Here is a 13316-nt window from a genome sequence, read left to right as displayed (position 1 = left end):
CTCTATACTCTGCTTCAGCATTGGATCTAGCCACCACACTTTGTTTTTTACTTCTCCATGTGGCCAGGTTTCCTCCTACAAAGGCACAATACCCACTGGTAGACTTTCGATCATTGACTGCTCCTGCCCAATCTGCATCAGTATATACTTCCACCTTTAAGTGACTGTGTTTCTGGAACAACAAACCAGCTCCAGGAAACTTCTTGAGATATCTCAAGATCCTCTCTGCAGCCTCAAAGTGAGTTGTCCTAGGGCTGTGCACGAATTGACTAAGGACACCAACTGCATAGGCAATATCAGGCCTGGCCATAGACAAATACAAAAATCTCCCCACGAGTCTCTGGAACTTCTTTACATCTTTCAAAAATTCTCTGTCTCCCAGATGATGATTAGGTTCAATTGGTGAATCAAATGGTTTTACCCCCAACTTTCATGTATCTTCTAGTAGATCTAGTACATATTTCTGTTGGAAAATAAAGATGCCCTTGTGAGAGTGGGCAACTTCAATTCCAAGGAAGTAACGTAAGGGGCCTAGATCCTTCACCTTTAATTGAGTGGCTAAGAATTTTTTTAGTCTCCGGATTTCAGCCTCCCAATCTCCTGTGATCACTATATCATCCACATACACAATAAGAGTTGCAATTTTACCTTCACCTCTTTTCACAAATAGAGTATGATCTGACTGGCATTGTTTGAATCCCATCTATTGAACTGCTAAATGGAACTTACTGAACCAAGCCCGAGGTGATTGTTTCAACCCATATAGAGATTTTTTTAACTTGCACACCTTTTGTTCACTGCCTTTGGCACAGAACCCTGGGGGTTGGGTCATGTACACTTCCTCTTCCAAGTCACCATTCAAGAAAGCATTTTTGATGTCCAATTGGTGAAGTTCCCAATCAAGATTTGCTGCCAAGGAAAGAAGAATCCTGATAGAGTTCATCTTGGCTACTGGAGCAAAAGTCTCTACATAGTCCACTCCATATACCTGTGTAAAGCCTCTTGCTACCAGTCTAGCCTTGTACCTTTCAACAGTTCCATCAACCTTGTGTTTCACTGTGAACACCCTCACTTGCACCCCACTGGTTCCTTCCCTTCAGGAAGGTCTACCAACTCCCAAGTGCCATTTTTGTGTAAAACATCAATTTCTTCCTGCATTTCATCTGTCCATTCAAGTTTAGACAAAGCTTCTGCCACAATCTTAGGAACGGGGACACTATCCACAGAAGAGAGGAAGGCACGGTATGAAGGCAAAACATGCTCTTAGGACACAAAATTAGAGATTGGATGATTAGTGGTACAAGACCTAACACCCTTTCTCTTAGCAATAGGAATATTAAGATCATTGGTGACAGGTGAATCAACATTTAGAGGAACAAACATATCAATAGGAGCAAGTGTACCTGGCTGATGAGACGGATCTGCCTCGGGTGAATCTGATGATGTTGGTTGCATAGTGTCAGGTTCCACGGCTCTTGAACTCTGCTGGCTCTTATGGCGACGATGAAAAACCCAGAATGGAGGAGGATCGGGTAAAGGAGGTAGTTGAATTTGAGTTGTCACCTGTTTCTCCTCAACCCTACTCTCCCCCTAAGGAGAAACCGAGAAAAAATGTTGATTCTCAAAGAATGAGACATCAATGGAAACATAGTACTTGCGAGCAATGGGATCATAGCAGTGATACCCCTTTTGAGATAAAGGGTAACCAAGAAAAACACATGGAATAGCCCGAGGATCAAGCTTACCACGAGTAGGGGACAGGTTATGGACAAAGCAACGACACCCAAAAACACGCATCGGAATGGTGGACAACGGGGCTGTAGGGAACAAAAGCTGATGTGGGGCCTTATACTCTAATAGCCGAGAGGGCATGCAATTGATGATATACATAGCACACAAGACTGCATCCATCCAAAACCGTTTTGCCACATTCATATGAATCAATAAGCCACGAGCGACTTCGAGAAGGTGGCGGTTCTTCCGTTCAGCCACACCATTTTGTTGGGGTGTCCTGGCACAAGAGCTTCGCTGAAGTGACCCACTCGAAGCAAAAAACTCCGTGAGATCACTATGGAAATATTCCTTCGCATTGTCCGACTGGAAGATATGGATTTCCGTTTGGAATTGAGTGAACACCATGCATTGAAAATCTTTCACAATTTGTGGCACTTCATCTCGAGATCGCATAGGGTAAACCCAAGTGTATCTAGAATAATCATCAATCAAGGTAATGAATTACTTATAACCAGCCTCAGTAGGTAGAGTAATAGGGCCCCAAACATCAGAATAAACAATATGAAATGAAAATTTAGATCTTTTATTTCGCAAAGGTAAAGAACTTCTACAATGCTTACTCAGTTGACAAGTTTGACACTTTAACTGACTCACTGACAAGGACTCAAACAACTTTGGAAACATAACTTTTAACGACTCAAAAGAAAGATGACCTAGACGATTATGCCATAAATAGGCTTGACTCTCACTTGACGAACTCATGGACTTTGTCGCCACAAGACCAGCATTATTCTCCAACACGTAGAGACCATCCACCATGCTTCCTCTACCAATCGTCTTCCCTGAGGCCAAATCCTGAAACACACATGAAGACGGAAAAAAAGTGACTGAGCAATTCAAGGAGTGAGTTAGACTACTAATGGACAGCAAATTAATAGGTAATTTCGGAACATGCAGTACATTAGGAAGGGTAAGGCCAAGTGGGAGAGGTATGGTACCTCGGCCAGCTATGGTAGAAAAAGAACCATCAGCTAGTCTTACCCTATCTCTCCCAGAGAGAAGGTTATATGTTTGAAACAAATTTGACTTACCGGTCATGTGGTTTGAAGCTCCGGAGTCAATAATCCAAGGAGAATCAGTAGTATGAGATGACACATGGAAGGCTATGGCATTACCTGATGTAGATGCAAACGAGGTAGAGGGAGTAGGACCAGAATCCATCTGGCGGAGAGTCCTACCATACAATTCCAAATGTTCACGAAAGGAGTTGATAATATCTTCCTTAGGGTCAGAACTGGGATGCCTCTTATCATCTGTTTTTTTCTGAGTGTCACCCTTTTTAAAACCACCTCCCACATTTGTATCTGAATTTCCTCGGGCAGTTAGGGCAACTGACTCCCCTTCTACACCATTCATCACACTTCTTCTTTCTTCTGACTGCACCAAGGCATACACCTCCTAAACTGATGGCAAATCTTTACTACCCAAGATCTGCACCCTGATGGACTCATACGAAGGATTCAGCCCTAGGAGGAAGGCAAAAACTCGTTGCTGAGATACAAGTGATTTATAGGCCTTTGCATCTTCATCACACTTCCAATTCACATTCTGATAGTGATCAAGTTCTTTCCATATTGATGTCAAATCAGAATAGTGCATCGAGAGACTCCTCTCCCCCTGCTTGCAAGTAGAGGATTCAGCTTGCAGTTGATATATCTTGGCATAGTGTCTCTGCTCTGAATAGGTGGACTTCGCTTGTTCCCATATCTCACAAGCAATTTCAGCCCACATAAAAGTCTTCCTTGTGGCAGCATTGAAACCAAGAGCCAAGACATTACCATACTATTCTCTTGGTTCCACCTATCATACTCAGCACTCCATACTTCGGTTCCTTCACTCTCCCATTGATGTATCCCATTTTCCCCCTAGCAGTGATGTAGAGTTTTATTCCCCTAGACCACTCAAGGTAGTTCAGACCATCAAAGGGAATAACAGCCATGGGAAAGCTCATATCCATTCCCCCACTCACTCCATTGTAGCTCCCTGAAATCTCTGAAGTAGCAGAATTCTCAGATGACATGGTCAAACAGATAATCAGTCCCAAACACCGGACTTAGGACCCCTCCTTACTCCACAAAACAATGCTCCACTCAGTCCACACCCACACACTTGGGCTTAAAAAACCAGGTTGAGCACAAACAGTACCAAATCCAGGACAAAACAGAGGTAGTATTCGGCAGATTTCAGACCTGTACAGTTTTAACAGTCCCAACCTACTAGAATTCCAGAATGTCTAACAGCCATTAATCGGAAGGAGAGATCCTTATCACTTATAATACAATCGAATCATTGAGATGATAGGCCATCCTTGACCTACAGTTGTCTTAACATATGAACAGGATCACACGATCCAAGAAAAACAGGGGTATACAAATTCGACAGCATTCAGCCACCCAGATTCATATGGTTTTCACTTGGTACATGACCAAGGAGGGTAAAGAAAAGAAAACGGGAGAACTGTACCAGTTGTAGAGCTGTTTTTTCAGTCCAGGTTCAGATTTCTGCTCCGCCCAGGTTCAGCAAGTCTGTTCGATCTGTTCTCTCAGTAAAGGTTGTTCGATCTGCTCTCTTTAATCAGTATTCCCGCTCTGATACTATCTTGACAGTATGGCTGGCCAGAAATAAGAGAAAGAGAAGAGAAGAGAAGAGGAGAAGAGAAGAGGAGAAGAGAAGAGAGAAGGGTTTTGCAATGTAACAGTGCTGGCGGCGCCAGCCTTTATTTTAATATATATAGGGTGGCAGAAATAACAAGGGAAAAGACCCTTGTGCCCTTGAGTACAATAACAGCCATAACAGAAAGGAAAAAACGAAATAAAAGAAACACGTTAACTAGCCAAACAGACCCTAACATCAACAACTAAATTATTTTAACACTACCTATTGCAGCCAATGCTACCTGTTGCTCCCCCTCAGTTGTAATCATCACACTCTGCCTACTTTCCTCAGATTGAACGAGGGCATACACCTCTTGAACCGAAGGCAACTCTTTACTTCCTAAGATCTGAACTCTCAAGGGTTCATAAGCAGGGTTTAGACCCAACAAGAATGCAAAAACCCGCTGCTGAGAAACCAGCTTCTTACAGGCCTTAGCATCATCATCATCATGTTTCCATTCTATAGCCTGATAGTGATCCAATTCTTTCCACACTGAAGTAAAGGCTGAATAATAGGCAGACAAACTACGATTCCCCTATTTACAAGTTGAGGATTCAGCTTGCAACTGGTAAATCTTGGCATAATGCCTTTGCTCAAAATAGGTGGTTTTGGCCTGCTCCCAAATCTCACTAGTGGTGTCTGCCCACATAAAGTTCTTCTTCACATCAAGTTCCATGGCTGCAAGGAGCCAAGAAATCACCATACTATTTTCTTGGTCACACCTATCATGTTCAGCTATCTCACTCTTGGGTTCTTTCACTCTTCCATTTATGTAACCAACTTTTCCCTTTGTTGTTACATAAAGTTTTACACTTTTAGCCCACTCCAAAGTAGTTTAGACCATTTAAAGGAGTAATGGGCATGGGAAACATCATGTTTTCACCTCCCATACCAGCTGTGCTACGGATTGGTGTAACCCCGATGAAACTGAACCATAGTTTGCCATTGAGGGAGAGAGTCTACACTACAAGAACCAGAATCACAAGTGTACTAGACCAAATACCACACAACTACACAACAGCCACAATCAGAATACTTAAACCCCCAAGAAATTTACTTCTGGAATGAGAAAAAAAAACTGCTAAAATCAACCTAGTAATGGTTCAGCCATTAAAACCACCCAGTAATCAGTCCAGCAACCAGTCGTTAGAATAGTATACTAGCAGTTCGACTACAGAACATGCTTACTAACAGTCCAGCATCTAAACAAAGGTGTAAAACCAAAAAATAAGGCCTTCACACCATTGGCCACAGAAAAAACACAAGAACACATACCCTGTCCAGCACCCGTATGAAGGTGCAAACCCAGAAGTTAATTTTCACAGCATCAAACAAAGAGAAGGGAGTCTTTACTGCATCACCCTTCTTCTGCTAGGGTTTCCTTGGTGTTATAACCAAGGAAGAACCCAAAGGAAGCAGCCGCAAGTGGCTGACCAGTCCAGTTAGGTTTCTCTGTCTTCCATGTCCAACAAATCAGAGAAAAAAAAGGAACTGAGAATAGCCCAGAATGAGGCTTGGTTCAGATGAGAGAAACAGCTTTTTTTATAGCCCAGAATGATGCTCTGATACCATGTAATCATTCATGGAGAGAGAGAGAGAAGAGAAGGGAGAAGAGAGGAGAAGAGGAAGATACGATTGAGAGTTTCAAACTATAGCTGGCGGCAGCCAGTTTGTTTATTTACATTAACTTAATATAAAGGAATGAGAAATTACAAGTATGCCCCTGGTGGCACTCCCTAGTAACAAGCTAATAAGAAAGAAAGAAACTAACTGGTTGACAGCATCTTAAGTTGACAGCACACTAACAGCTACTGTAAAATAACAATTAAATAATCCTCACAAGTACCATTGAGTTTCGGCGTAGTTAATTGAAAAGTCATGAAATCTGATTGCACAACTACTGTAGGTTTAGTGCTACCATTTGATGAAGCCATGAGTGAGAGGAGATCACTGATTTGTCACTTAGGCAAACTGTCAAACAGCTAGTATGCAACTACTACAACTACTTTTTCTTTAGGAAAAACACCAAGAATCATCAGCCCTCTACTTTAGACACCCTTGGGAAAGATTGCATACTTACCAAAAGGTTACCAAAAGGTGTCACCACAACACAAACCACTACAAAATCACCACACATTGAGGAGAACCTACCTCACAACTCAAAACATCACAAAGCTGCCCTCTTCGAACTTCTGAATAGAGGACTTTTAGAAAAACACCACCAACTCACACAACATTGCAACTTGAGGAATTAAAGCCTCTTTTCCAAGTGGGCGATCAGTCCTCTTAAGTCCCTTTCCTTTCCAACAAAGAATAGAGAATATTCTCTATTCTTAGGGCACAAAAAGTTGGAACGTGAACTGTGCCGCGAACAGTACATTCGACCTCAAGGCTCTGATACCATGTTCCAACTTTAATAAAGTGAGGAAGAAGTGAAGAAAATGATAGAAGAAAGAAAGAGAAGAAGATAGGAAGAGAAAGGGAAGGGAAAGAGAAGAATAGGAGAAGAAAAGAGGGAAGACAAGAAAGGAGAAATCTGTTCTATTCTCCTTACTGTCAACCCAGGTTGTATTAACATTCTATTAAGGCTAAAATGACTACAATACCCTTAGAAAAATTACAGCAGATATAAAAGAGAAAGAATAACATGAAAGTGACAATATTACCCCTGTTAACTACTTCTAACAATTCTGACAGTATGCTCTCTTTCAGGTTTCTTAATAAAATTTACCTTGCCTTTTTTAAAAAAAAAAAAAAAAACAGCTTGTTAGTTTGAAGGTTTTTCATGTATTGATGGTTCGGCTGATAAAGAGTTCTTATTAGCCTGTATTTGAGTTTAAGTTGTTATGTACTGGGCCTGTGTTAATGGGCCTAAGTTTGTTTAGTGTTTTAAGTTGTCTGGGTGTCCCATCACTAATCAGGGGCATTCCAGTCATTTCCTGTAACATTGTACTGTACTCTAATATAAATAATAGTACTGTCGACTGGGTCATTCAGTTTGACATTCTCAGCATCTCTTGGTCTTCTCCTCTCTTCTACTGCTTCGGCTACAGCACTTCAGCTTTCATGGTATCAGAGCATTAAGCACCTTCCTGGTTACAGCCGACGCCATCTCTTCTCTCTTGCTGTCTTTCTTTTCTTTTTTTTTCTGGGTTGCTTCCGTGAAACCCTAGGGTTGTAGGAGAACAACACAAAGTTCGAACCTAGGGTTTCCCTTGGTTGTAGGGCGCAAGGGAAGTAAGACCCAGAAGCTGATGTCCTACTAGACTGTTTCTAGTAGTTAGTAGCTATTTGGCTACTAAGAGAGGTCTGTATAGGACAGACCTAGTTGAGGACTGATTTCAGCAGTCCTAGTATTGGCCGTAAGGGGGAGAACTCTCTTTACAGTTGCAGTACTCGAAGCTCAAGTGAAGTCTGCATAGCACAGTGGTGGAGAGCCCTCAGTTTCAGGTCGGTTACCAGCCCAGAACACCTCATTTGCTGCTGTAACTGAACTGCTTCAGAACTGTGACAGTCTCGGCAAGTCTGAAACAGTGTTGCGAGCTGTCAGAACCTTCTTCAATCCTGCAACTAGTCTCTTTTTCAGCACTGTGATCACTTCGGCTAGTCTTAAACAGTGTCATCTACATAGAGGCTGCAGTCAAGATGTCTTCAATATCCGGAGAGGTTTCTTCTAGGGATAACAGACCTGCTGCAAGGTCTTCAAATCTGGAAAGCCCTAATCTGCACAGCTTGCAGATTACAAGTGTGCTGCTGGGTGAATACAACTTCAGGGAGTGGTCCGTTTCTGCAATGTTTTTTATTACTTCCCGTGATCTCACAGGCTACTTAGATGGGAACAAGAAGGAACCTGAGGTTGATAGTGCAGAGTATGCTGTGTGGCGCAAGGAGAATGCCACAGTTATGTCCTGGTTGCTTGCCTCTATGACTCCTCGCGTTGCCAGGACTGTTCATCACTTTCCTACAGCAGCCAAGATTTGGGAAAAGGTGTCTAAAACCTATGGACAGAAGAAAAACAATGCTAGAATCTACAGATTGAATCAAGACATTGCTGCCTTAAGGCAAGGGGATATGACAGTTAAGGCAAGGGGATATGACAGTTGCAACATACTTTGCAACTCTGGAAGGTCTTTGTGAAGAACTTGACCATCACTTGATATTGGATTAGGAAAATGCCAGGAACTTGACCAACTCTGGAAGGTCTCTTTAACTTGGATCGATATCAAAGATATTTAGAAAGCTTCTATTCTAGCCCCAAGTGCCACTTCAAACTCCCTTTATACCCCTTAATCTAAAAACTCTCCAGTTAGCTGGTTTTCGGGAAACTCTCCAAGAACCTATGTATAGGATTAAAGAGAAAAAAAGGAAGAAGGTAGGAACTCCACTCTATACAAAGATAAAAATCCCACCTGCAATAATCTGAAATAAAATAGAAAAGGGAAGAGAGACAATGGAGAAAGAAGATGGAAGCAAATGGAAGGAAGGAAGAGAGTAATTGAACCTCTCTCAAGCTCCCACAATTGTGTTTTATTATTTGATTGTAAAATGGACATAATTACATTAATACCCTCTAGTAGGGTGGCCAGCACTAGAAACAATAATAAAAGAAATAAAACAGGCCCATAACTAAGGCCTGCTAATTACAGAAATAAATAAACAATATTGAACTATGGCCCATCCGACCCATTATCCCTACAAATTCATTGAACTTTCATTAAATGTTTCTCTCATTATTTGCCATTTTGGTGAATCTTGGTAGGAGGTGTCTCTTTTGTATAGGCTTTCCTTTTTTAAGTTATGTCAACAACATTAAACGTGCAATTCCATTGATGTTAGTATCCGTGTATAACATATACAAATATATATATATATAATATATAATTAATAAAAAAATATATACAAATATATATAGACTGTTGAATATTGAAAAATCTAAAATTGGTTTTTTTATAGACTGTTGAAGGTATTTCTAATGCAACAGCAATTCAGCTTGATGTAACAGATCATGGAAGCCTTTGCAAATATATTTCTAAGGTAGAGTATTTCCCATTTTCCATTAACATGTTTGAGTTCATTAAATCCTTTCAAATTATCCATATTAGTTTTCTGAATTAGGAGAAAACTATGCTGATGGAAAGACATGACACTAGAAGGGATTTGACCAATCAAAACCTCCTGAGTTTTAATAAATACCACCTGATTGGTTACCACTTTTATGATACCAGTTCATTGGTTACAAGTTTTTTCGGTATCACGTCTTTTTGGTATCATAGTCAAATCCTTGAATTATCATCATGTTGATATAATTTTCAAAATTATATTTCAAAAAAAGTTTCAAAACACAATATCTTACCTCCCTTTTGCACTAATTTGGAGACAAATTATGTCTTCGAGTATAATAACCTCAGTTTGATTCCAAATTCTATATTTTTATGACATGAGTTCAAATATCATAGATCACTTTATTAGTTTAAAAGTGGTAAACCTTTAGGTATATTTGCATTTTCTTTTTTCTTTTCATGATAATTTTCTTATATTAGACATGTTTATGAGCTTTCTAAACCATGATTGTAGTCATATGATGGCTCTCTGTATTATCTGCCTTATGCAGGTTGACATTGTTATAAGTTTATTGCCTCCTAGCTTCCATGTTATAATAGCAGATGCTTGCCTTGAGGTAACTTTCACTAGTTATGTTGGTGTTTGATTACATAATGGATTCTCATCCCCAACTTCTTTAATTTTCTTTCAATCAATAAGTTGTTGTTAATAGGTTGATTTTTTTTAACAAAATTCACCTTCCATCTCTCCTTAATGATTTTCCTGTGTCAAAAAATACTGAAAAACAAGGTGAATATCAATAAAGTAGATATTCACTTGTGAACGCCCTTCCTTATTTCAGTCGAGGATATTAATGATATTGTGTCTCATTGCAGTTCAAAAAACATCTTGTCACTGCTAGCTACATTAATGATGCTATGTCAAGATTGGATGATAAAGCCAAAAGTGCCGGTATTACAATTCTTGGGGAAATGGGTTTGGACCCTGGCATAGGTGAGATTCTCAAACATCTCTAGTTGTATGTTCAACAAATATAGTGGGCCTATACTTGTTGAACATTAATCTATGATCTATGATGTATTTATTTTACTAAAACTTTTACCCCAAAATGGATGGGATCTGTGATTTTCCAACATGTTCAAGAGAAAATACTTTTGAGGGTGCGCCTTGGCACAACAGTTGGGTTGCTCTATTGTGACCTGGGTGACCAGGGTTCAAATATTAGAAACAGCCTCTCTGTATGTGCAGCAGGGGTTAGGCTGCATACATCTGCCCCTCCCACACCCCACATTGGTGGGAACCTCATGCGCTGGGTTGCCCTTTTCAAGAGAATATACTTTTGGGGAATCTGTTTGTTGATGTCTCTATCCTATAGCTTTGTAGTTACTCTTCATTTTTGTGTATCTTGGAGCAAGATCTAATTATCATGACCTTCTATTTTGTTTCTTTATTTGGGGATTAACACAGATCTTTAGGTGGGTGGTCTATCACCTATGGAGTTTAATTCATATTACATTGATAGACAGTCTGTAGGATCTATTTTACATGTTCCTTGGATATCCTTTTGTCGGTCCTTTTGGTAATTTGTATCATAACATCACTGAAGAGCACAGCAAAGACTGCTTTTCTGTAGGTGTTCATAATTGATGAAAGGAATTTCCCAGTGTAATTTAATTATAATTATTACATTAGCAATCTCATTATAAACAGATAAATATAGGACATTGACTTTTCTTAACCAAGAGGTCATTGCAGTTTCTTATTTGGGCATATTGAACACTTATTGAAACTTCTCTTTCGACAAAACTTATTATGTATTCCATATCTTCAGCCGTTATTTTATATAATTAGCCTTGTACATTATCTTATTTATTTTATATAGAGTTACATGAACTAACTTTTGTTGAAATAAATCTTGAAGTATTACAATCTCTCCCTAGTTATGTCAGACACCTATCACTGCTATCTCCAATATTCATATCATTGTTCCTGCTATTTAATATATTTTGATAGCTTTATACTTCATATTGTAATGTCATCTATGTTAGTCTCTTTCATTCTTAAACATTATTGAGTATTTGAGTGAGAAAGGTTACTTTCTGCATAATCTGTATATCATTTTTCTGGGGTCAAATCTATGTAGATCCAATCACACTGCAGAGTCCAAGTCAACATTTTTTTATCTTGAAAAAAGAAAAAAAAAAAAGATGTGCCAACCCCATATAGTTGGGATAAGGCTTGAATTATGATAAAAAAAGATGCCAATTACTGTTATTTTATTGAATTTAGTGTATGGACCATTTGGCATGTTAAGCTTTCATATGGTCAGTTCTCAAGCATTATTTATTTCATTCCTTTGCCAAAACACATCACATACAAAATTCTTGGTAATTGTAAAAATTTTCATCTTTCGAGATAATTGTAAGAGCATTAATTCCTCATAAGAGAAATGGACAAGTAATTGATTCCTTGTTATTTTCTAACTATTATCCATAGAACAAAGTAAAAATTATGTTGTTGGGTTAGGCAGTGGGCTGTTTTATTTCTCTTTGTTTATTCTAGTATGGGCCAGACCTTTCTTTTTTTTTAGTGTAAATTGCAGATAGGTACCCTGTAATTTAGGGTAGTCTGACTTTAGGGCCTGAACTTTCAACTTTGTCACTTTAGAACCTGAACTTTCAGAAATATACATTTAAGTCAAACTCCGCTAAACTAATGTTATAGTGATGGTTAAAATTACAAAAATGCCCTAATTATGATTCTCTTTTTTCACTATTCAACTTATAACTTTGGACTTTGGACAAAAACCAGTGGTAGCAAGCTCACCCTGTTCTGTTCAATGGGGATAAGTCCCACTTTCGAACACTTACTTTGCTGCCGCTGGTTTGTGTCTGAAGTCCAAAGGTAGAAAAAAAGATTGACGGTGAAAAAGAGTCACAAGATGGGCATTTTCATAATTTTACCCCTCACCGTAACATTAGTTTAACAGAGTTGGACTTTAAAATATATATTTCTGGAAGTTCAAGTACTAAAGTGGCACATTTGAAAGCTCAGGCCCTAAATTGAGACTACCCCCATTGTACAAGGTACCTATCTGCAATTTACCCTATTTTTAATTCATTACTTCATGTTATAACTACTGCTGCCTTATGTACTTCAGGTTATATAGGGGGAAGTTACAAGTCTGCCCCTCATAAGACAGCAGCAGTTATAACATGATGTAATGAATAAAAAACAGGTGCAGCCCATACTAGAAGATCCATAACTAAAGAATAAAGAAAGAAAGAAAATAAACATCCCACTACCAAATCCAACAACATAAATTTTTACTCTTTTCTACATTATCTCATAAAATAACAAAAGAATTTTCCCCAAGAAGTTATTATTGGCATTTATCAAGTGTGCTAATTTGGCACAAGCCATTTTCTACATATGCATATGTTATTCTAACAAAATCTCTATTTCCTTTATTCATATGAATGTGCTATCTTCTGTGTTTTTTTTTTATTTTATTCTCTTGATGACATCCCACAAAAGATTAATGAAAAACAGATAAGAAAATTATCTAGAGGCCTTCACTCTTGAAAATGATTTCCTGTACAAGATTTTTAATCATGAATACCATATTGGCTTCTACAGATCATATGATGGCAATGAAGATGATCAACCAAGCCCATATAAAAGGTGGGAGAATAAGGTCTTTCACTTCTTATTGTGGGGGACTTCCATCTCCAGCAGCTGCAAATAACCCATTGGCATATAAGTTCAGGTATTTCTTAAATTCTTCATAGTGAGCAAAATTATTT

The 13316-nt window shown here is 39.0% G+C and overlaps 1 protein-coding gene across 26 annotated transcripts in view; it reads left to right on the top strand.

The window, feature by feature from the left end:
• The window catches only part of LOC104590429 (lysine-ketoglutarate reductase/saccharopine dehydrogenase bifunctional enzyme), a 182635-nt gene that overhangs the window by 140544 nt on the left and 28775 nt on the right, over positions 1–13316 (top strand). For 23 of the 26 annotated variants that reach the window (XR_016079575.1, XM_088893413.1, XM_088893423.1 and 20 more), the window contains 4 exons: positions 9403–9483; positions 10061–10126; positions 10386–10503; positions 13150–13279. Coding sequence is in view for 25 of the 26 variants with exons in the window: in XM_088893413.1 (XP_088749539.1) it covers positions 9403–9483; positions 10061–10126; positions 10386–10503; positions 13150–13279 (395 nt within the window). In the remaining variant the exon portion in view is untranslated. The remainder of the gene's footprint in view (positions 1–9402; positions 9484–10060; positions 10127–10385; positions 10504–13149; positions 13280–13316) is intronic. The other 3 variants (XM_088893414.1, XM_088893426.1, XM_088893425.1) reach the window with 1 other exon arrangement.

Source organism: Nelumbo nucifera, chromosome 8 (assembly GCF_055504915.1).
Source record: "Nelumbo nucifera cultivar China Antique chromosome 8, China Antique-T2T, whole genome shotgun sequence".
Taxonomy (NCBI): domain Eukaryota; kingdom Viridiplantae; phylum Streptophyta; class Magnoliopsida; order Proteales; family Nelumbonaceae; genus Nelumbo; species Nelumbo nucifera.
Note: the sequence above shows the minus strand (reverse complement) of the source record. Positions and strands in the feature narration are given on the sequence as shown.